This window comes from Convolutriloba macropyga, chromosome 9 (genome assembly GCF_964194025.1).
Source record: "Convolutriloba macropyga chromosome 9, txConMacr16.3, whole genome shotgun sequence".
Lineage (NCBI taxonomy): Eukaryota > Metazoa > Xenacoelomorpha > Acoela > Convolutidae > Convolutriloba > Convolutriloba macropyga.
This window is the reverse complement of record NC_134476.1, coordinates 66,767,027-66,792,830: the sequence shown is the minus strand read 5'-3', so window position 1 is coordinate 66,792,830 and position 25,804 is coordinate 66,767,027. Positions and strand designations below refer to the sequence as shown.

General features: G+C 32.6%; 1 protein-coding gene and 1 long non-coding RNA gene across 5 annotated transcripts in view; one reads left to right on the top strand and one right to left on the bottom strand.

Moving 5' to 3' along the window:
• LOC142345549 (uncharacterized) overlaps positions 1-25,804 on the top strand; it is a 75,362-nt gene that overhangs the window by 31,552 nt on the left and 18,006 nt on the right. The window lies entirely within an intron of this gene.
• LOC142345548 (coagulation factor IX-like) overlaps positions 1-25,804 on the bottom strand; it is a 40,446-nt gene that overhangs the window by 4,095 nt on the left and 10,547 nt on the right. For 3 of the 4 annotated variants that reach the window (XM_075397633.1, XM_075397634.1, XM_075397636.1), the window contains 2 exons: positions 25,201-25,313; positions 1,791-2,114 (listed from right to left, as the gene is read on the bottom strand). In XM_075397633.1, coding sequence (XP_075253748.1) covers positions 1,795-2,114; positions 25,201-25,313 — 433 coding nt within the window. In that variant the 3' untranslated portion in view covers positions 1,791-1,794. Of the gene's footprint in view, positions 1-1,790; positions 2,115-25,200; positions 25,314-25,804 lie in introns of those variants that run through there. The other variant, XM_075397637.1, reaches the window with a different exon arrangement.

Sequence of the window (25,804 nt, the reverse complement as noted above, 5' to 3'; positions counted from 1 at the left end):
ATCTCAAGTATTTGAAAAAAAAACGTGATCACAATTTTTACGATCATAGCAAAAATACTGAAAATTTGTTGCCGTAAAATACTCATCAACTGAATACGTTCATTTTCTCCAATTAAAGTTGTTTGAGTTAAGTTGTTGACATAGGTTCTACCACGCCAATATTAGCCGTTTCAATTGTGTTTTCGGCGAAGCCATAGGGAAAAATGTTTACAAAAGTATTTTTTTTAGTATACTTTTAATGATTGTTGAGTAACTGTCTTAGGTTATTATATCCAAATCATAAAACACGGTTTCCGCTTCGCTCTCGAAATCTTTTAATAACGTGCATTCGCTTCAGATTTTAACAACTTCACAATGAATATCGTGACTGTTTATTGATATTATTATTAATTGATATTATTACTACTACTGTGAAAATTGAAAATCCAAATGTCTTACAATGATTACAAAGAATGCAAAAAGCGATTTGCGTTTTATTGAACCCAAGATAAATTTCACAGTGTCACTGATTTATAAGTTAAAATTAGATCCGTTCTAAGTTCTTTCAATTTTATTTTATATATGTCGTTTATACTCTTTTATAGGTCTTTGTATGATCGTATATGACTCATTATAGTAAATAATTTTTTGGTGTTCTATGTACACATTAACACGTTTCTTACTTTTTGTGTTAATATTTGAATCGAAAAGTTGTCACGACACCGAAGACGAAAAAAGAAGCTTAATTTTTTCTTGTCTCCATGAAACCAGCCATTTTAATACGTTCTATTAATTGAGGAAGTGGAATTCAGCGCAACAAACAAAAGTATTATTGTAAAATGCTTCAATCATTTTTTGAGTTTTTTTCCAACTTTCTCGGGTGATTTATTGGGTACGTACTATTCAATGTGTATTTTTTGCGTTGTCTCCGTTCCGGTTGACCTTTGTTTATGGTTTCTACAGTATTGACTTCTTTCCTTTACAAATATCCAGATTAAAAAACTTAGGGTTTTAAAAGAACCAAAATATTGCGTGATTTTGTGTTAATTTCGTGGTCTTTTTTATTGTTATCCGATTACAGAAGCCGACTTGGTTGATCAATTCGAAGTGTTTGGTGAGAGAATATGGTGTAATTTTCCGAATAAAAAATACATGATGTATCACCCTATAGTTCATTTAATTTTAGAGTTTTTTCAAGGAAGGAAGGAAGCGTAACATTTAATTGAACTAAATTGACATTCTAACAGGTTCTAGATGATCGATAAGTGCGTTATTGGACAGTATTATTGGTCAATTTTGCGGGTACTGTTTTATTAACGGATTCAAAAGTCACTTAAGTTTGCAATGAACCGTCGCCGTATCGTTTTTTATGAGAAGACCAACAGACATCATCAGCTCTTCTGATGAACATTTTCAACAGACAGAACGGGGGACGAACTCAGAACTTGTCCCTTCCGAATTAGTCCTTCTTGTAGCCCTTCCCAAGCTCAGGCCTCAATTGATGAAAAGAGCGTGCTCGACCCAAGATGGGTATCCAAGACCATGTTTGACCCAAATTCCCTATGAAAAGAGCTCCCGTGTCGAAGTTACTCCCCTTATTACCCACCAAAACTGATATGTGTCGGGAGGTAATTTTCCATGGGGGTAAAACGATGTAAGATTAGGGGGTAATTGGGGGTAATAGGAGGTAATCGGGGGAATTTTCTCCAAAAAATACCCCCCAAAGAGATGTAAGATTAGGGTGTATTTTTACCCCGCATTAATTTTTTGCTCTTGCATCGTTTTACCCCCCATTACCCCGTACACTTGCATCGTTTAAAAATTCGACATGGGCTTTACTCTACCCGTGGACATACTTTTCACGAGACTTTTGAGTATTTCTTTAAGTGGAGGACTAAACTTGTGTCGATTTTGGTTGTAGATCTCACCTTCTAATTTCCTGGTCAGACTTTCATTGGAGCATAGTTTGATGAACTGCCTGTTTGCATCAAAATTAATCTTTCCCTTCAGATACAGAAATGCAAAGTTGTATCCATTTTTCCTGTATCCCTTGAACATGCCATGATAACGCATGAAATGAACCGGGTATTTTTTGGCAGTCTCTGTCTCGTCCTCTAAGCTCATCGTAAAGTCACCTAAAATATGATTTTTCAGGGATGTTACTTGTTTTGAAATGATACATCAGATAAAAATGAACTATTGTCGCATCATTGTTTGAACTTATGAAGTTAAAAAATTGACATTGAACCTAACGCAATTAACTAAGCAGAAGGGTCGTTTTTTAAATTTCCTTTATGATTTTGGTAGAGTTATGAGTTAGCAAAATTCTGCGAAACAATCCTTGTGCTACTCTGTTGGAGTCAGACATGACTTCCAAAAAAGAACATTTAATATTTGAAAGACTTTATTCATAAAGACTGAAAATACTCTTTCCTGATTGGATAAAAATGATATATTATTTTATCCTTCTTTCCCTTTATGTGTTTACCCATCTACCCTCTCTGGGCAGAAGAGAAAGTAATTTAGTCAGTACCAGTTACCATCCTGATATAATAATAGAGTATATTTCTCTCTCTCTACTCCGCTCTTGTTTTGTATTGAGATAAACGTTAGACCGTAGCATTGGGGCCCGTGCACCGTCTACTGAAGCTCAGATAGAAGAGTAACAGACTAGAGAAATAGAACTTTAGTTAGTCAGGTAAGCCTTAAGATTAACTATTATTCTTGAGACAACCATAAGACAGTTCAGGAAGTATCCTAATAAAGGTAAGCTCTAGAACACGTCTTATCTGGTGCGACCAGTGCTGAACTAAATTGGGTAAACAATTATAATTTCTGAGGGATATAACAAAAAACAATTGTTAGAAAAACAGAACGGATTAAAATTCAAAGAATAACAAATGGCTTCCAAATTTGATACACAATCAAACCATAATAACGAATTAACACCTTTTACTATCGCAAATGACTGCCCACAAGAAAATATAGAATTAATCTACAGAATAATCCTAAATTTGAAGAGAAACCTCTTCAAAGAGACAGATCATATACAACAAATAAAAATCAACCGCAACCATTTGACACACTACCTACCAGTAATACTACTGAATAGTGATAGATACAACAGAAACTATACATTTGTATTAACAAATGAAAATAACAACAAAAGGACATATTTTAATTTCCAAAATGAAACAACATTGTCGGAAATGCTAAAAATATTTTTAAAAAGACATGAAGAATCACAGGATAGAACAAAACTAACAGCAATAACATCCACAACATACAACATAATAAGAAACACAAGTGGATATCTCAATGAAAGTCGTCAACAGGTACAGTCTGTGAATGACAGATTAAGACTTGACATCAAAAACTATAATAATTGGCTGACAAAAATAATAGAACTAAAACCGGAAATAAAAACAGCATCAATAGATATCATAAAAATAGTATCTGAATTTACTTTCCTCTTTTGGTTAGACAATTTCGAACATATAAACGAAAAACGAATACAGTTCGGAGAGACATATCCTGACGAAATAGGATATCTCTGTGATGAACTCAAAAATATTTGGGATAAGGAATATTATCCAGAAAATTTTGAAAGTACTTTACAGATCAGTTCAGACAGTATTAATTTCATTGAAGGAATAGAAAATTACGTGAAAATACTGGATCAAGGACAATCAGGATCATCATCATTTAATATAACAAAAAGTTCAACATCAACGTCAACACCAAAAGATACACAACTAGACAACAATTCACAAGTAAAACAAAAATCAACAATAAAACCAGATAAACTATTAACATCAAACTTATTTGGAAACAACAATAATACAATAGAAGATGTAGACAATTCTGATTCAGATGAAAGAGAAATTAGATTTGACAATCAATTTCCACCATCGGTAAACCAAAACAGACGAAAATATCAAAACGAAAACGAAATTAACAGCAACAGAATGTACATCAACTCGGTAGATAATAAATATAGAAACCAAGAACAAAATTGGGAACAACAACAATATAATTATGAAGACTTAAAAAACGAAATTACACAAACAGTAACAAAACATACTAATAAATTAATAAATGACCTAGAAGAAAAATATCATCGAATGAGCCGAAATATGGAAAAAAGACAAGAAGAAGCACTAGAAATGGTAATCAATAAATTAGATAGAACAATTGACAATCTACAAGGTCAAAATAACTATAGAACGGAATACGAACATCCATTACATAACAGAAATCAAGAAAATCCTTTTCATAACAGAAACCATGGACATACAACAAATGAAAACATACAAAATACTGATAGACATAGTAATCAACAACAAGGAAATCAAAATAGAAGAACAAATTCAATCACAACAGAAGAAAGGGAAACAACAGTAGTAGAACCACCTTTACCATTTTATAAACAATTAACATCAATGAGCATAAACGAAGACCCTCAAATTGAACAAAACATTAGCAGTGGTTCAGTACCAGCAACAATAAGACCATTCGATGGAACAGACCCAGCATATACAGTAGAAGAATATTTAAATAGCATTGTGGCTGCTATGATATTCAGCAGTGGCATTGAACCGGTAAATAAACCAGGACATCACCAATGGAAAGTAAAAAGAGCAGCGTTAATACTACATACTTTACAGGGACCTGCACAAAAATGGTATTCGACACTTCCAAGTGAAACAAAATTAGATTGGGAAACATTTTGCAAAGAATTTTCAGATATGTTTGATTCGGAAAAATCAAAACAACAAGCAAAAATCATATTACAACAATTACAAAAACATACAAACGAATCACTAAGATCATTAGCATTAAGAATAGAAACTCTTGTCAAAACTGCTTATTCTCTATACACAGAAGATTACAGAAATAGTGTTATGAACCAAACGTTCATAAGATGTTTAGATAACGAATTAAAAAACGCAGCATTAAAGAAACATGCAAACCACAAACAAACTCCACGAGAACCAGAAATGCCATTCAAAACATTAGTAGAGAAAATAGACCAAATGGATCTAACAAGAACAATAACTAATAATCACAAAAGATTATATGAAGTAAACCAGAGTACAACAAATATTAATGAAGATCTAAAACAAATGAATATAGCTTGTAATAATATAAATGAACTTAATCAAAACGACTTAGAACAATTCGAAGGAACAATATGCAATGTTCTAAACGGAATTAACAATACATATGACAAAAAGAATTTTAAAGGAAGACCAAAGTTTGCACTGTTTTGTAGCTATTGTAGCTCACATGGACATACAAAGGGAAGATGTTTCAAGAGACCACGTCAAGGTAGTGTTACAAGACCGAAAGAAAGATCATTTTACAGTCACATGAGAAACAACCAAAACTTACCAAATAGAAGAATTGACTCAAATAATGTCAATGGCAGACAACTACCACCGACATCACCAATATATAACAACTCCAGAAGTCGGACACCATACAGATCACATTCAAGAAATAACTACTATAATAGAAATTCCAGAGATAGTAGAAACAATCAAGGATATCAAAGATCAAATAATTATAATAACAGAAGTACTAGTTACAACAGGAATAACTACAATAGAAACAGAAGCAACAGTTATCATAGAAGCAACAGTTATAACAAAAATAATAATAATAATAACAGATCAAATTCAAGATACAATGACAGAAATTATTCAAGACAACAATCACCTTATTCAAGACAACAATCACCTTATAATAGTAACAGAAGTAATAATAATATTCAACAAAGATACAACAGTAAAGATTCAAATAGAAACAATAGAAACGATAACTATCGACAACGTTCTAATAGTAACAATAGAAATCATTCAAATAACAATAGCAGAGATAATAGAGGATATTCATCCCAACGAGAACAAAATAACAGACATTATTCAAAAGAACGGAGAATGGATGGACATAATAATAGCAAAAACAGAATAAATAGCGTAGGACAAGAAAAATCAAATAACGATCCACCAGGAATCGACGAATATGAGTACACATCAGAGTCCTCAGACGAAGATCAAGAAATACTAGATAAATTTTACAATGCCAATGAAGATACATGCAATACTGTAATAAATACATTAGAAAGCAACCCAACATGGATATTACCAATGTATCAATATCAGAAATTTGAACAGAACTTTACAAAACAAAAACCTATGTTAGAAATAGATTTTCTATTAGATTCAGGAGCAACATTAAACCTACTAAATGAAGATACATGGAATGAAATCAAATACAATAACCCAGAAATGATCTTGGACAAAGCAAGCAAAACATTAACAGCTGCAAATAATACAAAAATAGACACATTCGGAACAGTAACACTGAATTTAACACCAGACAGAATTTCTAACAATAGAAACAAACCACAAAACAATTTTTGCATTCACTTCTACGTAACACAATGCAATCATAATATACTAGGTACACCATTCTTCAAAGAATATATCGAGACGATAAATGTTAATACCAATAAACTAACATTAAATACAAATACAAATTTAGACAACGATATTATATTCTACATGAATAGTACTAAAGGTTATCCTTACTACTCTCGATTATACACAATCATTAATAGAGGAACAATCTATATAGAACCAAATCAACAGAAAAGCATAACATTTCCAATACCAATATTTAAACAAATGAAACACTCAAATGATAAAACAATACAGAAATCGAAATTCTATTTCGAACCAATAAACAAATATCATAACGTATCATTTACAGACATAAAGGATTTTTCCTCAGACGAAGAATACTTTATAGACATACTATTGATCAACAAAAATAGACACCGAATAACAATAAATACAGGACTCATTGGTTTCATGAACAGAAATATTAGCTTCAAAAAACAAGATAACGAACTATACCAAACAAACTCTATCGACTTATTCCAAGCACTATACCATCTGACATACGAAAATGAAAACGATATCGATGAAATATTAAACATACAAGAAAACGAAACTATTGAACAAGTCGCAACATTTGAAAGAAAACCAAACTTCAAATGCAAATTTAACATTAACAAATATTCAGAACAAGGAGAAGAATTCATAAAAATGTTTGATTTTCAACATTCACACTTAACACAAGAAGAATTTGAAAAAGTAGTAAAAATCATATTCGACTATAGACAAGTCTATGCAACAACAAAATTTGACGTAGGAAAAACAAAAGTAAAATTAAACTTACCAATAAAAAAAGATGCAATATTCAAAAAACAAAGAATAAGTAAAGTACCTATACATCTTCGAGAACGAATACAAAAACTATTAGATGTTCTAAAAAAATATGACATAATTGCACCTGTAAATAAAGAACAACTATCAACAGGAAATACATTCACAAACCCGGTAATAATACTACGAAAAGGAGAATCTTTAAAGATTGTACTAGACGCAAGATATTTGAACAGCATGATAGATGAATCAAAGTGCAACTGGCCAATTGAACCAGTTGATGTAGCTTTAACAAGAATAAACGGAACAATATTCACAACAGCAGATCTCAATAGTGCATATAACCAAATACCATTGGACGAAGAATCGATGAGATATACAAATTTCACAATTGGAAACGAACAATATTGTTTAAAGAGATTATTCTACGGAATATCAATCGGTCCAGCAGCATTTGCATCAATACTAACACATTTCCTTTACCCTTTGATCAGAAAAGGAACAGTTATCACTTACGTAGACGATATCTTTATACAAACAAATTCTTATGACCAAATGTTTGAAACACTAATCGAATATCATAAAGTACTGCTTAAAGAAAATCTCAAAGCAGCACCCGATAAAACATACTTCATGTTAAAGAAAGTAAAATTCTTAGGTCACATTATCGAAGACAAAAAAGTAAAACCACTTACATCACGAATTGATGGATTCCAAAAACTGGAACCTCCAACAAGTATGAAAGCTTTACAACGATACCTCGGAACAATAAATTTCTTAGCCAAATACGTCTATGGAATGCAACCAATATTACAACCATTATACAATCTATTACACAAAGAAAATGATTTCAAATGGACTAAAGAACATCAAAAAACATTTGAACAAATGAAAAAAACAATAACACATAACCTAGAATTAACAATGCCAGATACAACAAAACCATTTTACATTATAACAGATGCGTCCAACACAGGCATTGGATCAGCATTACTGCAACAACATCCAACTGAAAAGAAAATGCGATTAATATCAGCAAATTCTAGACTTTTCACACCGATTGAAATGAGATTATCTACACTAATTAGAGAATGTTCAGCGATTATTTTCGCACTCGCAGAATACGAATTCTTATTAACAGGTTCAAATCACCCAATTATTTTATTTACAGATCACAAGCCAATCATTTACCTTTTTACACAAAAGAATAAACCAAACCATAGAGTTTACAGATTTCAATTGATACTAATGAAATTTCCTAACTTACATATTATATGGACTGAAGGAAAAAACCTAGCTTTACCAGATCTACTCAGTAGAACAATAGATGAAGAACATTTTACAAAAACACGTGATATTACAGTGGAAATACCTGATAACATAAAATTCTTCTTTGCAAAAACACCATTTGCAAATAACCTCGAATGCAAATACAGTATTTGCAACAATCCAAACAACGATAACAAAGACACAACACATTATCCAGTTCTCGCCAACATACACAACAACTACTTTGAAATTAACATTGATAAAAACGAATATCATCCGATATCATATGAAAAATATAATACCGAAACAAAAACAAATTTAGTACCGAAATATAAACCAAAAACAAAAAACTGGCAATCACCAATTATTGAAAAAGATGACTTAATCATAGAGAAAAACCAAAAAGGACCATACATAACTCATCATGACGATGACTATCTTAGATTAATTAACAATGTGAAACAAGAACATAAATTCGAACATGCAAAAATAACAGATATTTTTTATGATGAAAAAACAAAAATAACAGAAGAGTTGATTAAAGAAACACAAATAATAGACCCAGTACTTCATAAAGTCAAAATGTGGAAGAAAAATAACAATAAACCACATTCAGTAACAATGGACATACGTGGAAATAAAGGACTATTCGCGTATTACAGAAAGTTTAAATCAATTACAATTGACGAAAAAACTAACATAATGAAAATGATTATTCGAATAAAAAAACAAACAATACAAAGAATCTGTTTGCCACTAACATTACTATTATGTGTTTTTTACGAAAAACCATTGCGTAGATACAGTTGGTCACACGGGACTTGAAAAAACAAAAAGAAACATAATGGAAAAATATTACTTCCCAAACTTAACAATTTGGATCAAGATACTGATCGCAGACTGCATACAATGTCAAACAAACAAAGTTTTCGCTAACACAAAAACAAAGAGTAAGCAAGAACAGTTAGCACCTACAAAGACATACTTTAATGAAATGATTTTGATAGACACAAAAGGTCCAATACATCCCACATCTGAAGGAAATAATTTTATCTTTGTGATAGTAGACGCATTCTCACATTACGTAACAATAATGTGTGCGCCTCAGAACAATGCACACTATGCAGTTACAGCATTATTTGAACATTGGTTTATGAAATTCGGACTACCCGAAGAAATTCGTTCCGATAACGGATCGGAATATATAAATACAGAATTAACACACCTTTGTAATTACTTTGAAATCAAATTTAAACCAAGCACAACATATGCACCCTGGACAAACGGATTAGTGGAGGGAACTAATAGAATAATCGGACAATTTATCAGGACATTACTCAACGAAAAGTACCAAAACTGGTCTAGAAAAGCAAAATTCTTTCCGTATGCATATAATACGCAATACCAGACAAGATTAGGCATGTCACCTTATGAAGTAGTTTTCAATCAAAAACCAAGAAAACCAACAAAGATTAACCTTGGAACAACTACAGACGAGATGGGAAACTGTAACCCAACAAGAACAAGCGCATGCAAAACACAACCTGCACATACTCACTTAGATAAGCAATTCAGTCACCCGAAAATAGCAAAACTACAAAACGGAACGTTCGCAAAATGGTTTCTTGACAAAGAAAAACGCTATAATGATACATACCAAACAATAACAAAAATAATAAGAAATAGAAAAAAGTTAACTGATGAATTAAATTCAAGGTTCAGAACAGCGAAACCACTTGATAAAAACACATTCGTCTTGATCACAAATCAACAACAGATTGACGGAGTATCAAAGAAACTAATACCTCTAAAAACAGGACCATATTTAATTATTGATAAACCCACAGAAACAACATACATACTGAAGGACAATACTAATAAACACATTACAATACATAGAAATCATATTGTACCATACTTTCCGAAAGAAAAACATATTAAATTAGAATTACAAAATTGCTTATTAACGAAAGAAATCCCAACGCTAAAACAACCCAATACCCAAACAACATCAAAACGGTATACACCGCCTGATGAGAACACACAATCTCATAGTTATAATCTTCGAAAGAGGAAAATAACAATTCCCCAACTTTGTCAGTAAATTTTACTATAAATAATAATTAATACTAATAATAATAATAATTATGATAATAATAGTAATAGTACTAATACCATTAAAGTACTACCTCCATTTAAAGTAAACAGTTTGTTACTCCTCAATAGCTAATGTAACAAACCTAAAGTGGAAATACTATCTACGCAACGACTAATATACTAACACGGCTGTTTTGACACAAACTAGTTATAAAGTATTCCTTTCATCCAATACAACACCTCAATAGTGTTCAGTACTCCTACACTTTATGTCCAACATTTTCATACTATGTTTCATATGTTCAGTATTTATACAAGACACACATTCCCCCCCCCCCCTAACCCGAACCTTGTGTGTCATAACCCCCCCATAAATTAAAACATAAAAAAGAACATATAAATTAAAAAAGTACACAAACAATATGAATAACAAACAGAACAGATATATAAAGAACACTACTAAAAGGTGCTCAAATCCACCTAACCTCTAACCCATAGAGAAATCACACAATACCAATGCAATTTAACTTTTACATCTCATTTGATGCAAGACCCATAATTATGATTTTAACAAATAGTATATTATCCAACCGTTAACAAATGTTATGTTACCTAACCGTTAACACCTTTTAGTAACAGGGATAAACATTTATAAAAGACAAAAAGAAAAAATACACAAATTAAGATGCAACTGTCAACGTTTACCAACTGAATATCTGTACTAAAGCATCTGTACTCAGAACTGACAACACACATCTCCACCGAAGATGTCAAACACACGTCTCCAACACACACCACCACCGAAGATCTCCACCAATAAAACAATAAACAAATAAACAAATAACAAATAATTATATCCATACAGGATATACTAAAACAAATGGGTATTGATAGTAGCCAAATAAAACCCCCAAATAAAAATTAACACGGGTAAATTCTCATGTAAACAAGAAAACAAGTAACAATAATTCAAATAACAAAGAGTATATTTTTGATGTTCGAAAGCTTGAAACTGGAATAGACGTTATGAGATAGTTGATATCTACGATAAACAAAACACAATAATAACAAAGAACAAAGGATCAAAGATCAAGAGTGTCAAGAGTGTTATAATAACGTAAACACTCTCGAAATGGAATAGATATTTCGAAGTTGTTAACAATTCAGAATAATCCATTTACGGAATAATAAGGGCAACAAAGATGACTAACTACATAGAAAAACAATAAAAATAAGGTAACAGAACTAATTAGAATAACAGTACAAAAATAATTAATGTACACCGTGGCATAATAACTGCGTAAACGACAAAGCGGAAGTTACAAAATAATAAGTACAAAATGACAAGAATAAACATGAGAAAAAATTTCAACAATGTGTCAGTCAGACGAATAAACGAATAAGCCGCATACGCATATAACAATTCTCAACTATAACGAATGCGAATAATATTATTAAGAATAACTCCCTCAATGCAAAATAATGATAGAAACACAGAATCTCCATCATTCCACCATTCCATATCCAACACCCCATAATCACCAAAGATCAGATCTGAAACATAAACAAACATTTCTAATTCATTACATTCGAACAAATATATATATATATATATATATAAATACATATATATATATACATTAACCAAATCAAACTCATAATACATTTACACATTTCGACTAAGATATCTTCGATAGTATGAACGTTTTGCACACTTTTGCAAACAAATTTGCAAAAACTTTACATATACGTCATTCACTAACACGTCATATACCTCATTAGTGAAAAACGGACGTTATTCACCTAATTAGTGCAAAATGCGGACATCATACAACTCATTTGTGAAAATACGGACGTTATTATTTTACAGACGTCAATAACTAAAATGTCACAGACATCATTAGTAAAGACGCCATCTTCCGTATTAACAAAGAAACGGACGTCATATACATCATTACTATACCTCATTAGTAACTCAAACTAAAACTACCTCATTAGTAACTCAAACTAAAACTACCTCATTAGTAACTCAAACTAAAACTAAAACCAATTACAGGGAAAAACTTCCCAAATTGACAACATCTTAAACAACAAACGTCAGAGACAAACGGTCTCTATGCAGACGCAATTAGTAACAAAACATAAATGGTAAACCAATAAACATTTACACCGAACACAATGGTGATTAACAAGACAGGTCTTACAAAGATCATTAGTAGATGAAATAGACATTTCAACTACGTCAATACTTTACCTACATCACTAATTAAATCTGCAAAGTTGCAATATCAAAAGCAACATACAGACATACCATATGGCTAATTAGACCATTTGTACCAAATTGACTGGTAAGAACTAGTGCCACTAACCATCATCTGCTGGCGCCACTAACCACCACTAACTAACAATAACTAACCATCAATATCGCGCCACTAACAATCTCAATGATCATAGAGATATACTTCAAAACAAAAGACATAGTATAATTGGTACAAAAACAGCAGACTAGCATTATTGATACCATATAATTGGCACCAAGAAAGAATTAACATACCATGCTGAAAGTATACCATCTAACCATCAAACAAATGTCAACATACTAATTACAAGGAAAACAAAAATCTCGAGAACAAAGAGCATCGGAACAATCAGAGAAAAGTCCAATTCATCAAACGAGGAAACTAACACCATAATTAGACCCAGTAATTAACGAAATTGACAACTTCAAATCCAAAAAATGAAAAACGGAAGATATGAAAATGTCACCAACATTATAGAGAGCCTTCAAAAAGAAAGTAAAAATCACAATTCTGATTTTGCCTCGCACAAACCACAACCGTTAAACTCGTTCAAAAATCTAAAAAATTTGCGAAAAAACTCAGCTAAGCTGAAAATTCTAAACCACAAATACAAAATTTAGTCTTAAGACTAAAAATATTCTATCATGAAAAAGAAATTCATATATCCCAATATATCTAATAACTAAACAAATTTTGAATCACTTCATAACTTCTTTCATAACTTTTTTCATATTTGTCGCAAGTCGTTCATTTATCCTTTTCATTCAACAATTCAACAACACCAGGTAAGCTGAATCCTTTTAAATATTCATTAAACTATTTGAACTTCTTCTACCAAAGACTAATCCATCACTACAGTCACCACAGTGATGAAACACCACCAATGATAAAAGTGTCAGAGTTTTTCAACTCTTTGAATACGAAACAGTTTTGTATAAAAATACAAGTCCAAAGAGAAAATTTTGCAAAATTAGATTACTCATTTGGAAACCACATTCATTTTGATAACGACAGTATAAGAACAACACTTTGTCAATTCTCGGATAAAGATTGTTTATTTATTATTGAAGGAAAAACAGAAAGCGGACAAGAAGTAAAACTATTTTGGGGAGAAAAACATTTTGAACTACTAAAACAAATAACCATTTGTAACGAAACAATCACAGAGTATAACTTACTGAAACAACAGATCCAAACAGACCAATGTATTGACCTCAACAAACTAAAAACAGTTTTTATAGTTGTGTGTAAAAAAGACGCTATAACACTTATAGACGATAAAAACACGTCTTAAAAACAAAACCAAAGAGAAAAATTTTAAGAAATATATCGCCACACAAACTTTCAGATATGATACCAGTAATCGTCATAGTAATCTACAGATAAATACAGTATAATAATATCTGTAGTGCGGCACGGTTAAGTGTCAGTTACATTTGAGCAAATAACTGTCACTTCTCAGTGCAGCATTACATCTCACATTTACATAATTAATAACAAAGTTACAAATTTAATTTATCAGTTTCAAAAATAGATTTCAACGAATCCTTAATCACAATCTACTTTATACTATCTAAAGTAATATTCTTCCTAACAATACTCCTCGTACCCTGCATTGTAGTAATATCGACATATTTAGCTATTATAACAATAAGCAAAGTTATACGCAACCGCCGAGTTGTATATGCAAGCCCACCAGTACAATAACCCGATGCATGAAACCCACCCCGATATTTACCACATATGTAAAACAAACATAGATATTGTCGAATTAGAAATATTTAAATTTATAAAAATTGCAATTATAATATACTTCTTCGTACGTATGTGCTTAGGACTAATAGAATATTTTGTAAACGCATAAAAATTGATCTCAACCCAGACAGTGAAGAATCGATATATCATACATTACGTACACAAAAGTTCTACCTCCAAATTGGATTCCCCAACACATCACAATTACATGGTAACATTGTCATATATCAACTAAATATTAGACTAACAACTAACGAAATTTGGATTACAAATCTAGGAGCCCAAACACACCAACCAGAACAAGAATTAATACCAGTAGTCATACTAGCCCCACCGTACATACAACATCCACCACCCGGACCAGGTTCTGGAGCCTGAAATTATCTAAAAACAGCAAAAATTGCTTCATCAAATAATAATAATAATAATAGTAACAATCACCCAGAAAGACCACATCACAACGAAGTAACAGACTTAACAAATATACCTACATCACCAGAAATAGAAGAAACAAACCCCGAAAACGAAAACCCATATACAGTAAGACGAGCAAGAACAGATACACGACATCTACTAAGAGGTAGACGTAGAGCATCATTATCATTTCCTACACAAGACTCTACATTAGTATCATACGGATCAACTGATATAGAATCAAATATAATAAGACCTTTAGAAGCAGAACAAGCAGAACCACCAAGTCGAATAGGTACACCAACATTATCAAACTTTAGTATCGCATCACCAAGCCAGTCAAGCGTTCATACTATATCAACACCCACAACATCAGAACTTCGAGCTAACCCATTTTTACCACCAACAACACAACAAAGACAAGATTTCAATTTTGTACAAGAACACTTCCTTGTACAACCAATACAATCACCAAATAGCTCACTTTGGTCAGCAACATCACCGCAACAATCAGCAAGTACAAGTTCAACACCACGAAGAACACCAAGAACATCCTCATTAACAAATACATCTATCAGCGTACCACGAATAGAAATAGCAAATTCATTACAACCACCACAACATAGAGCTTTATCACCTACTTCATTTATACCAGAAATCAGATTATCATCTACACACCCTGGAAGAACTAGAGCAACACCCGTACTAAATCCAAATCCACCTACTTTAAGTAGAACTAATGATCATACATATCTTTTCCCATTAGATCATAAAACCTGGAATCCACCTCCACCACTATACGGACCAACTAATCTTGGAGATACTCTCACAAATTGGTCAAGAAGTAGACTTACAAACACCTTAAACTTAACACATCGCCAACGAAATTCAGCACTTGAAGTTCTAGCAACACCATCTCTAGAACTAAAATTCAATACTACTATAAAATACGACACCATATTTAACCATCCATTTCACGCGACCACACCATCAATTGTAACAACAACGATACCAGCACCATTTGTTTGCATTGATTTCATCTACAAATTCGATCGATACACAAAACAAACTTTAGGATTTGCAACATTCTATAATCCCCACACAGGACTATCATACACATGCCGCTTCAATTAAAATCCATAATATTAATATTATTATTAATAACATTATTTATCTATATGAAAATAGACACAGAAATAAGATCAAGATATAAAACGAAACAAAAGATCAGAGAACAAATTAAAGAACACATACAAGAACGCATAGAAAAACATATAGAGAATTTCCAAAAGAAAAACAAAACAAAAACAAATAACATAAATGTAACCGACCAAGATAACTTTAACAAGTTAATGGATCATGTATTTAATAACAACACAAAATTTGAAACTGAAATATACGAATTACCATCAAAGTATACATCACCAGACTTAAAAGAATTCAACAATAGTACAGATTACGAACATATGTGGGAAATAGACATAGATAAATGGACACGAAATTGGAATTTTTACAGAGAACAATTAACAGACAGTATTTTGGAAAAATTCCAACTAAACAATAAAAGAAACAAACGACAGACAAAAGGAGATTACGTTGAATTAAAAGGACAAAACAATAATGGATCAGCAGTAGGACCTCAAGACATTTTTATCGAACACTACGACTGCGACGCAGAAGTAATAACAAACGTAAAATACTACGAACTGAACAAAATTAGCACATGTAAATTTAAACCATTGGACTTAGAAATGACAAAAACAGAAGTTCAATTATTATCAAAAGCACAAGCTGTAGAAATTAAAGCATATGCTGTTACAGGAACGATCAAAGAAAAAGTAGAATGGTGTTCACAACACACTCATTACATTAGAGCAAACAGACCGAGCTATTATGTATCAGATGCACGAAGAACGAAAATCTTGGACCCAGACGAAGTTCGTAACGAACTCGCCAGAATTAACTTGCTTAAAAATACAAAATACAGACCAACAAGGCATAACATCTCATTCAATTACTTATCCAACCCACCGTTACAAAAAAGACTAGAAAACGTACAAGGAAATATACAATTCAATGTAAACACCCCTATGGTACCACCATATGGAAGATTAGTATATGATTACACCAACCCAATGTGGGTACCAAATGAAATCAAAAATGCACAATCAAACTGCCTATCAGGCGTCAAAAAACAAAATAGAATTGACATTTTAGATTGGACCTTAGAGATAAAAGAAGTCTCATTAATACTGAATCTTGATACAAAAGAAATATCATATATGGGAACAAAACTACCATGTGATCTCCACAAGGGAGAATGTTTACCAACACCCTTTACAAAAGCAACAATCATTTGGGAACCCCAAACACATTGCCAACTATTCGAACTTATTAGGTTTGATGCATATATGGTTAAGTATCAGCACCGATATTGGATAGAAACAAATGCGGAATGGTCATCAGTACAAAAACCAGATGTACACCAAAAAGTAAAATTTAATGATACATCCTCAATCGCAACAAGATTTGAAATTTACCCATTAGTTGAACGAGAATGTGGATCACCACAACCATTACATAAAACAGAATACGATGATATTTATATAATATACGAATATGGTTTTGATATGCATACAGGACTTAAAGTAACAAGAAAAGAAGACAAATTTGAAGAAGAAAAATTTATAAAAATGAAACCACAGCAGATTATGTCAAATGCATACACAAGATATGAAGACGAAGAACATCAAAATTATTATTATGGTTTTGTAAACGAGAACACACATCTACAAATGAAAATGGACCTCTATATGAGTAATATATATTCACGCATTAGTCTCCAAGCAATCGAATTCTATTCACAGATATGCGAACAAACTCGCAATATTCGACAATTGACACTAACACAAGTACAAAAGAATACACCACTATTAGGATACATCCTTACAGGAGATAGATCCATATTTGTGAAACAAGAAGGAGTCAATGTGATGAAAATGTACAAATGTGCAAAGAAATCATCACCACTATACGTACCACAAACACGTGAATGTTACGACAAAATACCAATACTATACAAAAATAGAGTACAATACGTACATCAACTAACACGACAAACATATCTTTGGGCGAAAACAGTTCCATGTTCACATAGTAATTTCGATCAACTGATCTCAATAGACACAGAAGGAACAGTAAGATACAGATTGACACCATATCCAATAAAAGTAGAAACAATATTAGAAACAATATCACCGGAAGAAATAGTACTTGATAATATGTTCAGCAAAGCAAGCCTCATTGAAAGTGGAATCTTCAGCAAGGAACAATTAATACAAGAACGAAAAAGAGATTTACTACACGAATATATGAGAGATCGCGAAAAACCGCTTCAAGAAGCACAATCTGCTAACGCGCAAAAGCTACTCGAATTAGAACAATTAGGATTACTACAAACATACAAAAATTATGAACATTCACTTAAATGGTTAAAAGACTTGAACATAAATGGATATAACTTTCAGATTGATCAACCAAGTGTAAACTGGAAGGAAATTTTCGACGCAGCATGGCTGAAAGATCAGATACTATCTATCTTTGGTTGGCCATGGTACATACTTGAAAAGATGGCTATCATCTATGCGATGATGAGCATGATATTATTTGTAACAAACCTAATTATAAAATTCTACAACGCTTTTGCAATACATAAAGCGATTGGGAAACAAGCAAGCATAACAAAAATATTATTAACAGGAATTTTTGGAATATTCTCACAAACACTAACACAACTAGTTGCACAAATACAAGAAGATGATTACGACAATAATAATGACAATAATAATGATGATAACAATTCACATTACAGTAAAGGACATAATTCACGAATACATATTCAACATTTCAGAAGACATTCAACAGAAATACCAACATTAACTCGTAGAGATAAAACGACAGAAAATTATGTAGATACGAACTACAAACACTATAACACTACTATACGCAGGACAGAACATGGTTTACAACTACGTACATTAGAGTCACCAACAAAGAAACAAGCACCACCACTACCAGAAAGAAAACACAAAACAGAACAATTCAAAATGGAAACATTAACAACAATAAATGAAAATAAAACCCAACCACTACCACCAATACCGCCACAACTTATAACACCACCTCCAGCGTACCAACGCTTGAGTAGTCTACCACCTGTACCAATCCCAATACCAATTCCAAGCGCACCTAATATAGAACATTCGCACATGCAAATTAAACCCTATTCATACGAATCACCTATAACACAACAGACAACGTATGAAATTCCTCAACCATCAAATAATCAACATAACCAACATAAACTAATACCAACTCCCAGACTTTTAGAAATACAGAACCCACCGCCAATAGATTTCAACCAATTAAAACTAACAAATAACAAAATGCAAAATCGTAGCTACAGCCTAGATATTCTTAAAAATGACCAGCCACATACAAACGAAGTCACGTACTACGATACTCATTCGGCTGATACATACGAAATCTAAAAACAAACCATTCCATTTAGTAACAACTAACATTACCTAATCACCCGCCATTACTTGCCAAATTTTTTACTTTACCATTTTATTTTTGATTTTTATCCATTCATAAAGAACAATAAGACTAAAACAAACTACTTATAAGTTTTTAATATACTAACGACCTACCGTACCAAAACTATACAGAATCGAGATCAGAATATGTAACAATTTTTATTATAACAAGCATATAATAAATCGAAGATATAATTCAGACTAAACTAATCGTATTTGAGTTTTAGCATTCAACTATGGCATCTAACATGGAGTACGACTCGCCATACAAATCAGACTCGCCATTCTCCTACGAAGTGGAAGAAGGAGAGTTGAGTTGTGAATCAGGCAGATCCAGCCCCGGGACTATTCGGGACTGTGCATCTGACTGTGGAACACAAACTGAAACCAATATGATCACAGATGACGAAAAAATCAAAACATTCAGAGTCGAACTGGAAAATGAAACACAAATCGTGCAGACACCACAAGAAATAGCCCGAAAGATACAAAACAAATTTGGTAATAGACGAAATCTACAATCTTTTGATACTGGTAACAATAATATTAACAACATATCAGAACAAGGAACAAATATAGCTGCACATAGCTATCAAAACACAAGACCACGACAAAACTATAACCACAACAGTAGTGACACATATATGTCACCACCCCTACCGAATTACCCCCCGCCAGTACGTCCACCCCCACCATCAGACAATTACATAATGGATCAACCACACACACAGAACAATGTTAGACAACGTTTATTCACGAGAACAACAATCCCAACCACAAACAATCTAAGATTTCCATATGCGGTGACACCCCGCTCTAATAACAGAAAATCGTTCTTTCATCAATCAACAAACGAACAGACCCCGACCGAGACGGTCATGGAAACGATTTGGTTCCAAAACAAGGATCCAAAAAATCTTAGTAACCCTCACGGAATGAACTACAATCCACTTCTCTCGTACCGAAATTGGGCAGAAATGCGATTTGATTCTCGATCCTATAACTTCTTTATGGCACCATTACATACACTGAAAGACCGTGTATCAGAATTTTTTCCACCACTCCCGTCGGAAAATACAAATACCGTAAAAAGAAGTACGAAAAATATGGGTAGAGATAAAATACACCAATCTCAATACCCTAAGCTAAAACAATTCTACAGTCTTACGGAACGTTTCCTGTACGACTACGATTATGAGTTTCGATTACCAGTAGACTGTAACTTTGATCTTTTAGTGGCAAAAGCCTCTCAAGATCTATCCGCGTACAGCGCCTTTACACAGCAACACCAAATTTCTCAGCTAAGTTTTAACTTCCTACACCCTACACCAAAGGACGTTCAAAGTAACAATTATAGAGTACATGAGACGAAATTAATTCACAATCTGATATACTATACATTTCTTAGAGACAAACAACATACAGAATCTAAAAGCTACGTCCATATCAATGACCAATTGACATCACCATATTTCCTAAATTACAGCTACAAATTAAAATGGAATTATACTATTGGAACATTGAGAAACTTTGACCCAATCAAGAACTACTACGTGTTCCAGCCAAAGGACGCACCAGAGCGACCGCTCATGGTACCTTTGGAAGCAATCGAACCTTGTGAGGAGTACCATGTATATCACCTCACAGGGAGCGTAACAAATAGGGCAATTACAAACCGCCTAAACTTTAATAACGAACGAAAGATTCCAGATACAGAAAGGGAAATTTGCAATGCCTTACAAGCATCAATAACAGAAACCCCCTTACAGGAAATCGTTAACTTACTTGGGTACTATCTCTCAAAAGACGAATACTTCCTGAAAGAATATAATCATTACTGTGAAAGGAGTAACCATCCTAAACAAACGCAGAAGTTATAGTAACGCTATCATTGTAACAATTAACAATTCAATATCTCAGTATTTAACGAACTAACGTACAAAATACAACAAACTGTAACATCGCCAAACCATGTTTGTAATCCTTGCATATGTTTGTAAATCTTTATCATTTCAAACAAATTCTTCCAAATATTTAAATAAATTTGTAAATTCATGATTCTGGATTTTACACCTGACTATGGAACATACCTCTCCTCTTATGTTATTTTCCATATCCATTTCTCATACTTAATGTTCACCAGTTTGAGATAAAAAGTTTAAAGCCAAAAACAAGTTTTTATTTTTTAGATACAAACTTAACCTACTTTATAAAACTGTATATGTAAATATGCAAAGATTTCTCCATAGTTAGTTATATGCAACACACATGCAATTTTGTAAATAAAGCGAATAGACAATTAAAATGAAATAAACAGAACAAAATAAGCACATGAATAATGTGCATTGTTATTCACAGAATGAGTCATTACCTATTACAACAATAACATGTGGAACAATACTAGGTAAAACAAACAATAACAAACATGTTATTTCCCAACAACAAATAATCAAATACCGGAGTTTTAAAAACAAACAAATAGGATAACAAAAGCAGATATGGTATTAGAAATTTATTTTCATAACAAACTATTACTATTTCTATAATAAACATATACTTATGAAAAAGGTTAACAACGAAAGCAAACAACACATACACATGTTTCGAAATTTTCACATGCAAAATTAAGACATTATTAACTAAATACATGCAAAATATATATATAGATATCAAATTATATTCAACATACATTCTAGTAACAACTAACAAGATAATCTTTTATATTGTAACCACTCACATAATAGGTAGTACTCAGACCTTTGGGTACACTGATTTTGAATCATAAGCGCGCAGACAGAGACGTTAATTTAATTCATGAAGTTGAAGAAATCACTTCCAGAGATAGGAAATTGTCATTTTTGGGCATACTGATAACAAAAAGCTATAAGCGAGATCTGTAACCCTTTAAAAAATTCATAAATATGACAAAACAATTGTAAGAACTAATACCATTAAAATAACTCATGACTTCAAACAGGAGCATTAATTAATACTGATTCAACTTCTATAACAAAATTAACAATCAGCATGGCCGACAAATCACATGTCACTGAAAACAAAAACGCTATTAGCCATTTCGTTGACATAATCTCCTTTATGTCACCACCAAAACCATAACTTGTTCAATAACAATTAACACAAAAACATATAACATACATCTTTAAGTTTTCTTTCCAACCGGAAGGGATACTACGTATATCTAGAACATGTAGTGAATCTAAAAACGATTCTTAACATCTAACAGCTAACAGAAACAAACCAAGCAAATCAGGTAAGTCAGGTAAGTCGACGCCGGACATCAGGACACCTACAACATCAACAACGGGCCTACCCAGAAGGATCTCCGCCCACTGGATAGTGTGGTGGTGGAATAGATACTTTTGTGGTTGTTGATGTTCACTCCTTGCTCTTTGGGTAACCGATGTTTTGGAATCGACTTGCAGACGAACCGACCTCAAGCAACACAACCAAAAAGAAAGAAAATCCTTCAGAGAGACTACAGAGAAATCAATAAACTATATTCTACTATATTCGAATAAGAAGACTTTCAAAACAACTCTAAACCCCGGAAAGATGGAGTCAGACATGACTTCCAAAAAAGAAAATTTAATATTTGAAAGACTTTATTCATAAAGACTGAAAATACTCTTTCCTGATTGGATAAAAATGATATATTATTTTATCCTTCTTTCCCTTTATGTGTTTACCCATCTACCCTCTCTGGGCAGAAGAGAAAGTAATTTAGTCAGTACCAGTTACCATCCTGATATAATAATAGAGTATATTTCTCTCTCTCTACTCCGCTCTTGTTTTGTATTGAGATAAACGTTAGACCGTAGCATTGGGGCCCGTGCACCGTCTACTGAAGCTCAGATAGAAGAGTAACAGACTAGAGAAATAGAACTTTAGTTAGTCAGGTAAGCCTTAAGATTAACTATTATTCTTGAGACAACCATAAGACAGTTCAGGAAGTATCCTAATAAAGGTAAGCTCTAGAACACGTCTTACTGTACTTTTCAATTGGGTCTTTAAAAAAATCTAGTCAAAACTTTTTCTGTTTGTCTATCTCAATTAACGAATTTAATTCATAAAGCAATACAAAAACAATTTAGGCAGAAAATTGATAATCTTGAAAGATTCTGCCAAAAAAATTATTGTAGCAGAATTTGCCAGAGAAATGCCTGTTATCTGGCAGAATCTGCCAGAAGAATGGCTATAATTGCAAGATTGTGATAAAATGGATAGAGTTAGTTCCGGTTGAGCTTCATGTAAATTGGTTAAAAACATCTAATCTGGTCAAATTTTTTCTCAATTAATTCCAGTACAGTTGTCGCGTCGATCTGATAAAAAAGCACGAAAAAGTTGGAAAAAATATTCAACAGTGCTTGATAAAAAATACTTGATATAATGGCTTACTGAATTATTTTTGCAAAATTGTTATTTGGTTCTATTCAACGCAGAGTGCTTATTGCCCCAGAGTGAAATAAAATTAATTACAATAAACGTATTATCTTATTTCAACAGTTTTTCAAATATTTTATTTAATTATTGCGAGAACAAATTACAAGCTCAATGAGCGTTATGTTGTTACACAGTAAATTTTCATGAGGGAATTCCCAGAGAAGAATCAGTTTCAAAGGTATTCCCAGAAAAATTTTGATATTACAGGAATCTCGCAAAAATTGTTAATTTTTGTTAATCTAACTTCAATTAGTTATTTTGATAAACCCAGTCACAAAAAGGGTTATATTGTAATAATCTGGCAGAAAATGGTTATCTTGAGAAATGTTGCAGAAAACGGTTATTTTGTAGTAATCTGACGGAAAAATGGTTATCTTGTAGGAATCTGGCAGAGAAATGGTTATCTTGTTAGAATCTGCCAGAAATTTTTGGCAGAAGATGCATTTTCTTGTAAGAATCTGCAGGAATCTGCCAAATTCCTACAAGATAACCATCCATTCTCGACTAGGGCACTTTCATTACTAGAGGGCATTTTTTTAATTTATAGAAAGTTATCAAAATGACCACCGAAACTTTAAAAGCAGATATTTAGTGTCGTTTTTTCAATTTAGGCCTTTTGTTCCACTAAATTTTTTAGTTTTTCTCCCTGGAAACTTCACTTCAGCCCTCCCAGCGTGCATTTGTCTGTCTACAGTGATCAAGCAATTGAATTTTCGTCACGATTGGGCTTTTGTTCGTGCCGTTTGATAGAAATGTTTCGAACCTAATTTACCGCCGGTTTTAATCTTTTTCATTCCTATTTTTTTTTACTGTAATCAACTTGTGATATTTGCTTGCACTATTTCATTCTTAGTAACTCTGACAACATAATGAGTTTGCAAAGCTTTTTTCGCTTTGTTTGCATTATAAATATACATACAATTTCATTCCAACTTCACTGCTCGATTATGTGAAGTAAATATATTCAATTATAGCTCCTAATTTTTGCAAATTTATTCCCCACTCACAACCAACTTTCCGAATTGGTGTTCATGGCGCCAGATTTTTAATGTCATGTCGTAGCGCAACTCTACGCCCACAGGCAAATCTTACCTGTTGAAACCCACAAGTCCAATGTGTTGTAGAATCTGCTATGAGTAAGATCCCACAAACAATGTGCAGCTGTCATCACCATATTCTCATTCACAATTGCACCACCGCAAATACTGTAAACAACGCCTACATGAAAATTCTTATCTAAATTGGAAATTTCTTTGAAAAGTAGTTCATCTGCTGAGGTTCACTTTTATTTAGCTCAGCTTTTATTTTCAGTAGACTCCAACCACATTGCTCTAATTTCTGTATTCTTTTTCACAACATTTCAAAGATTTCAAATCCGTTCCTCTTTTTGTGTCTTTTGTTTCAGAATGGCATATGGATATGTGGTTTTAAAATATTGTTAAAACATAATCAAAAGCAAAGATGACGCAAGAAAAGTGAAAGCTGCCTAGTAAACTAGGATCTCTCGATTAGTAAATCTCGATTTAAAACTGACTTGACTTTCGAAACTCTATTGAGAATTGTCCTAGAGAATATGGCTGTGTGTTCGTACTTCATACTTCTCATCCCCGTACCTAACTCTTAGTTCAGTACTGAGTCAGAGTCTAATTCAGGTCACATTTTGCTCTGAATTTTCAGCGATTCATTCTGAGTTATG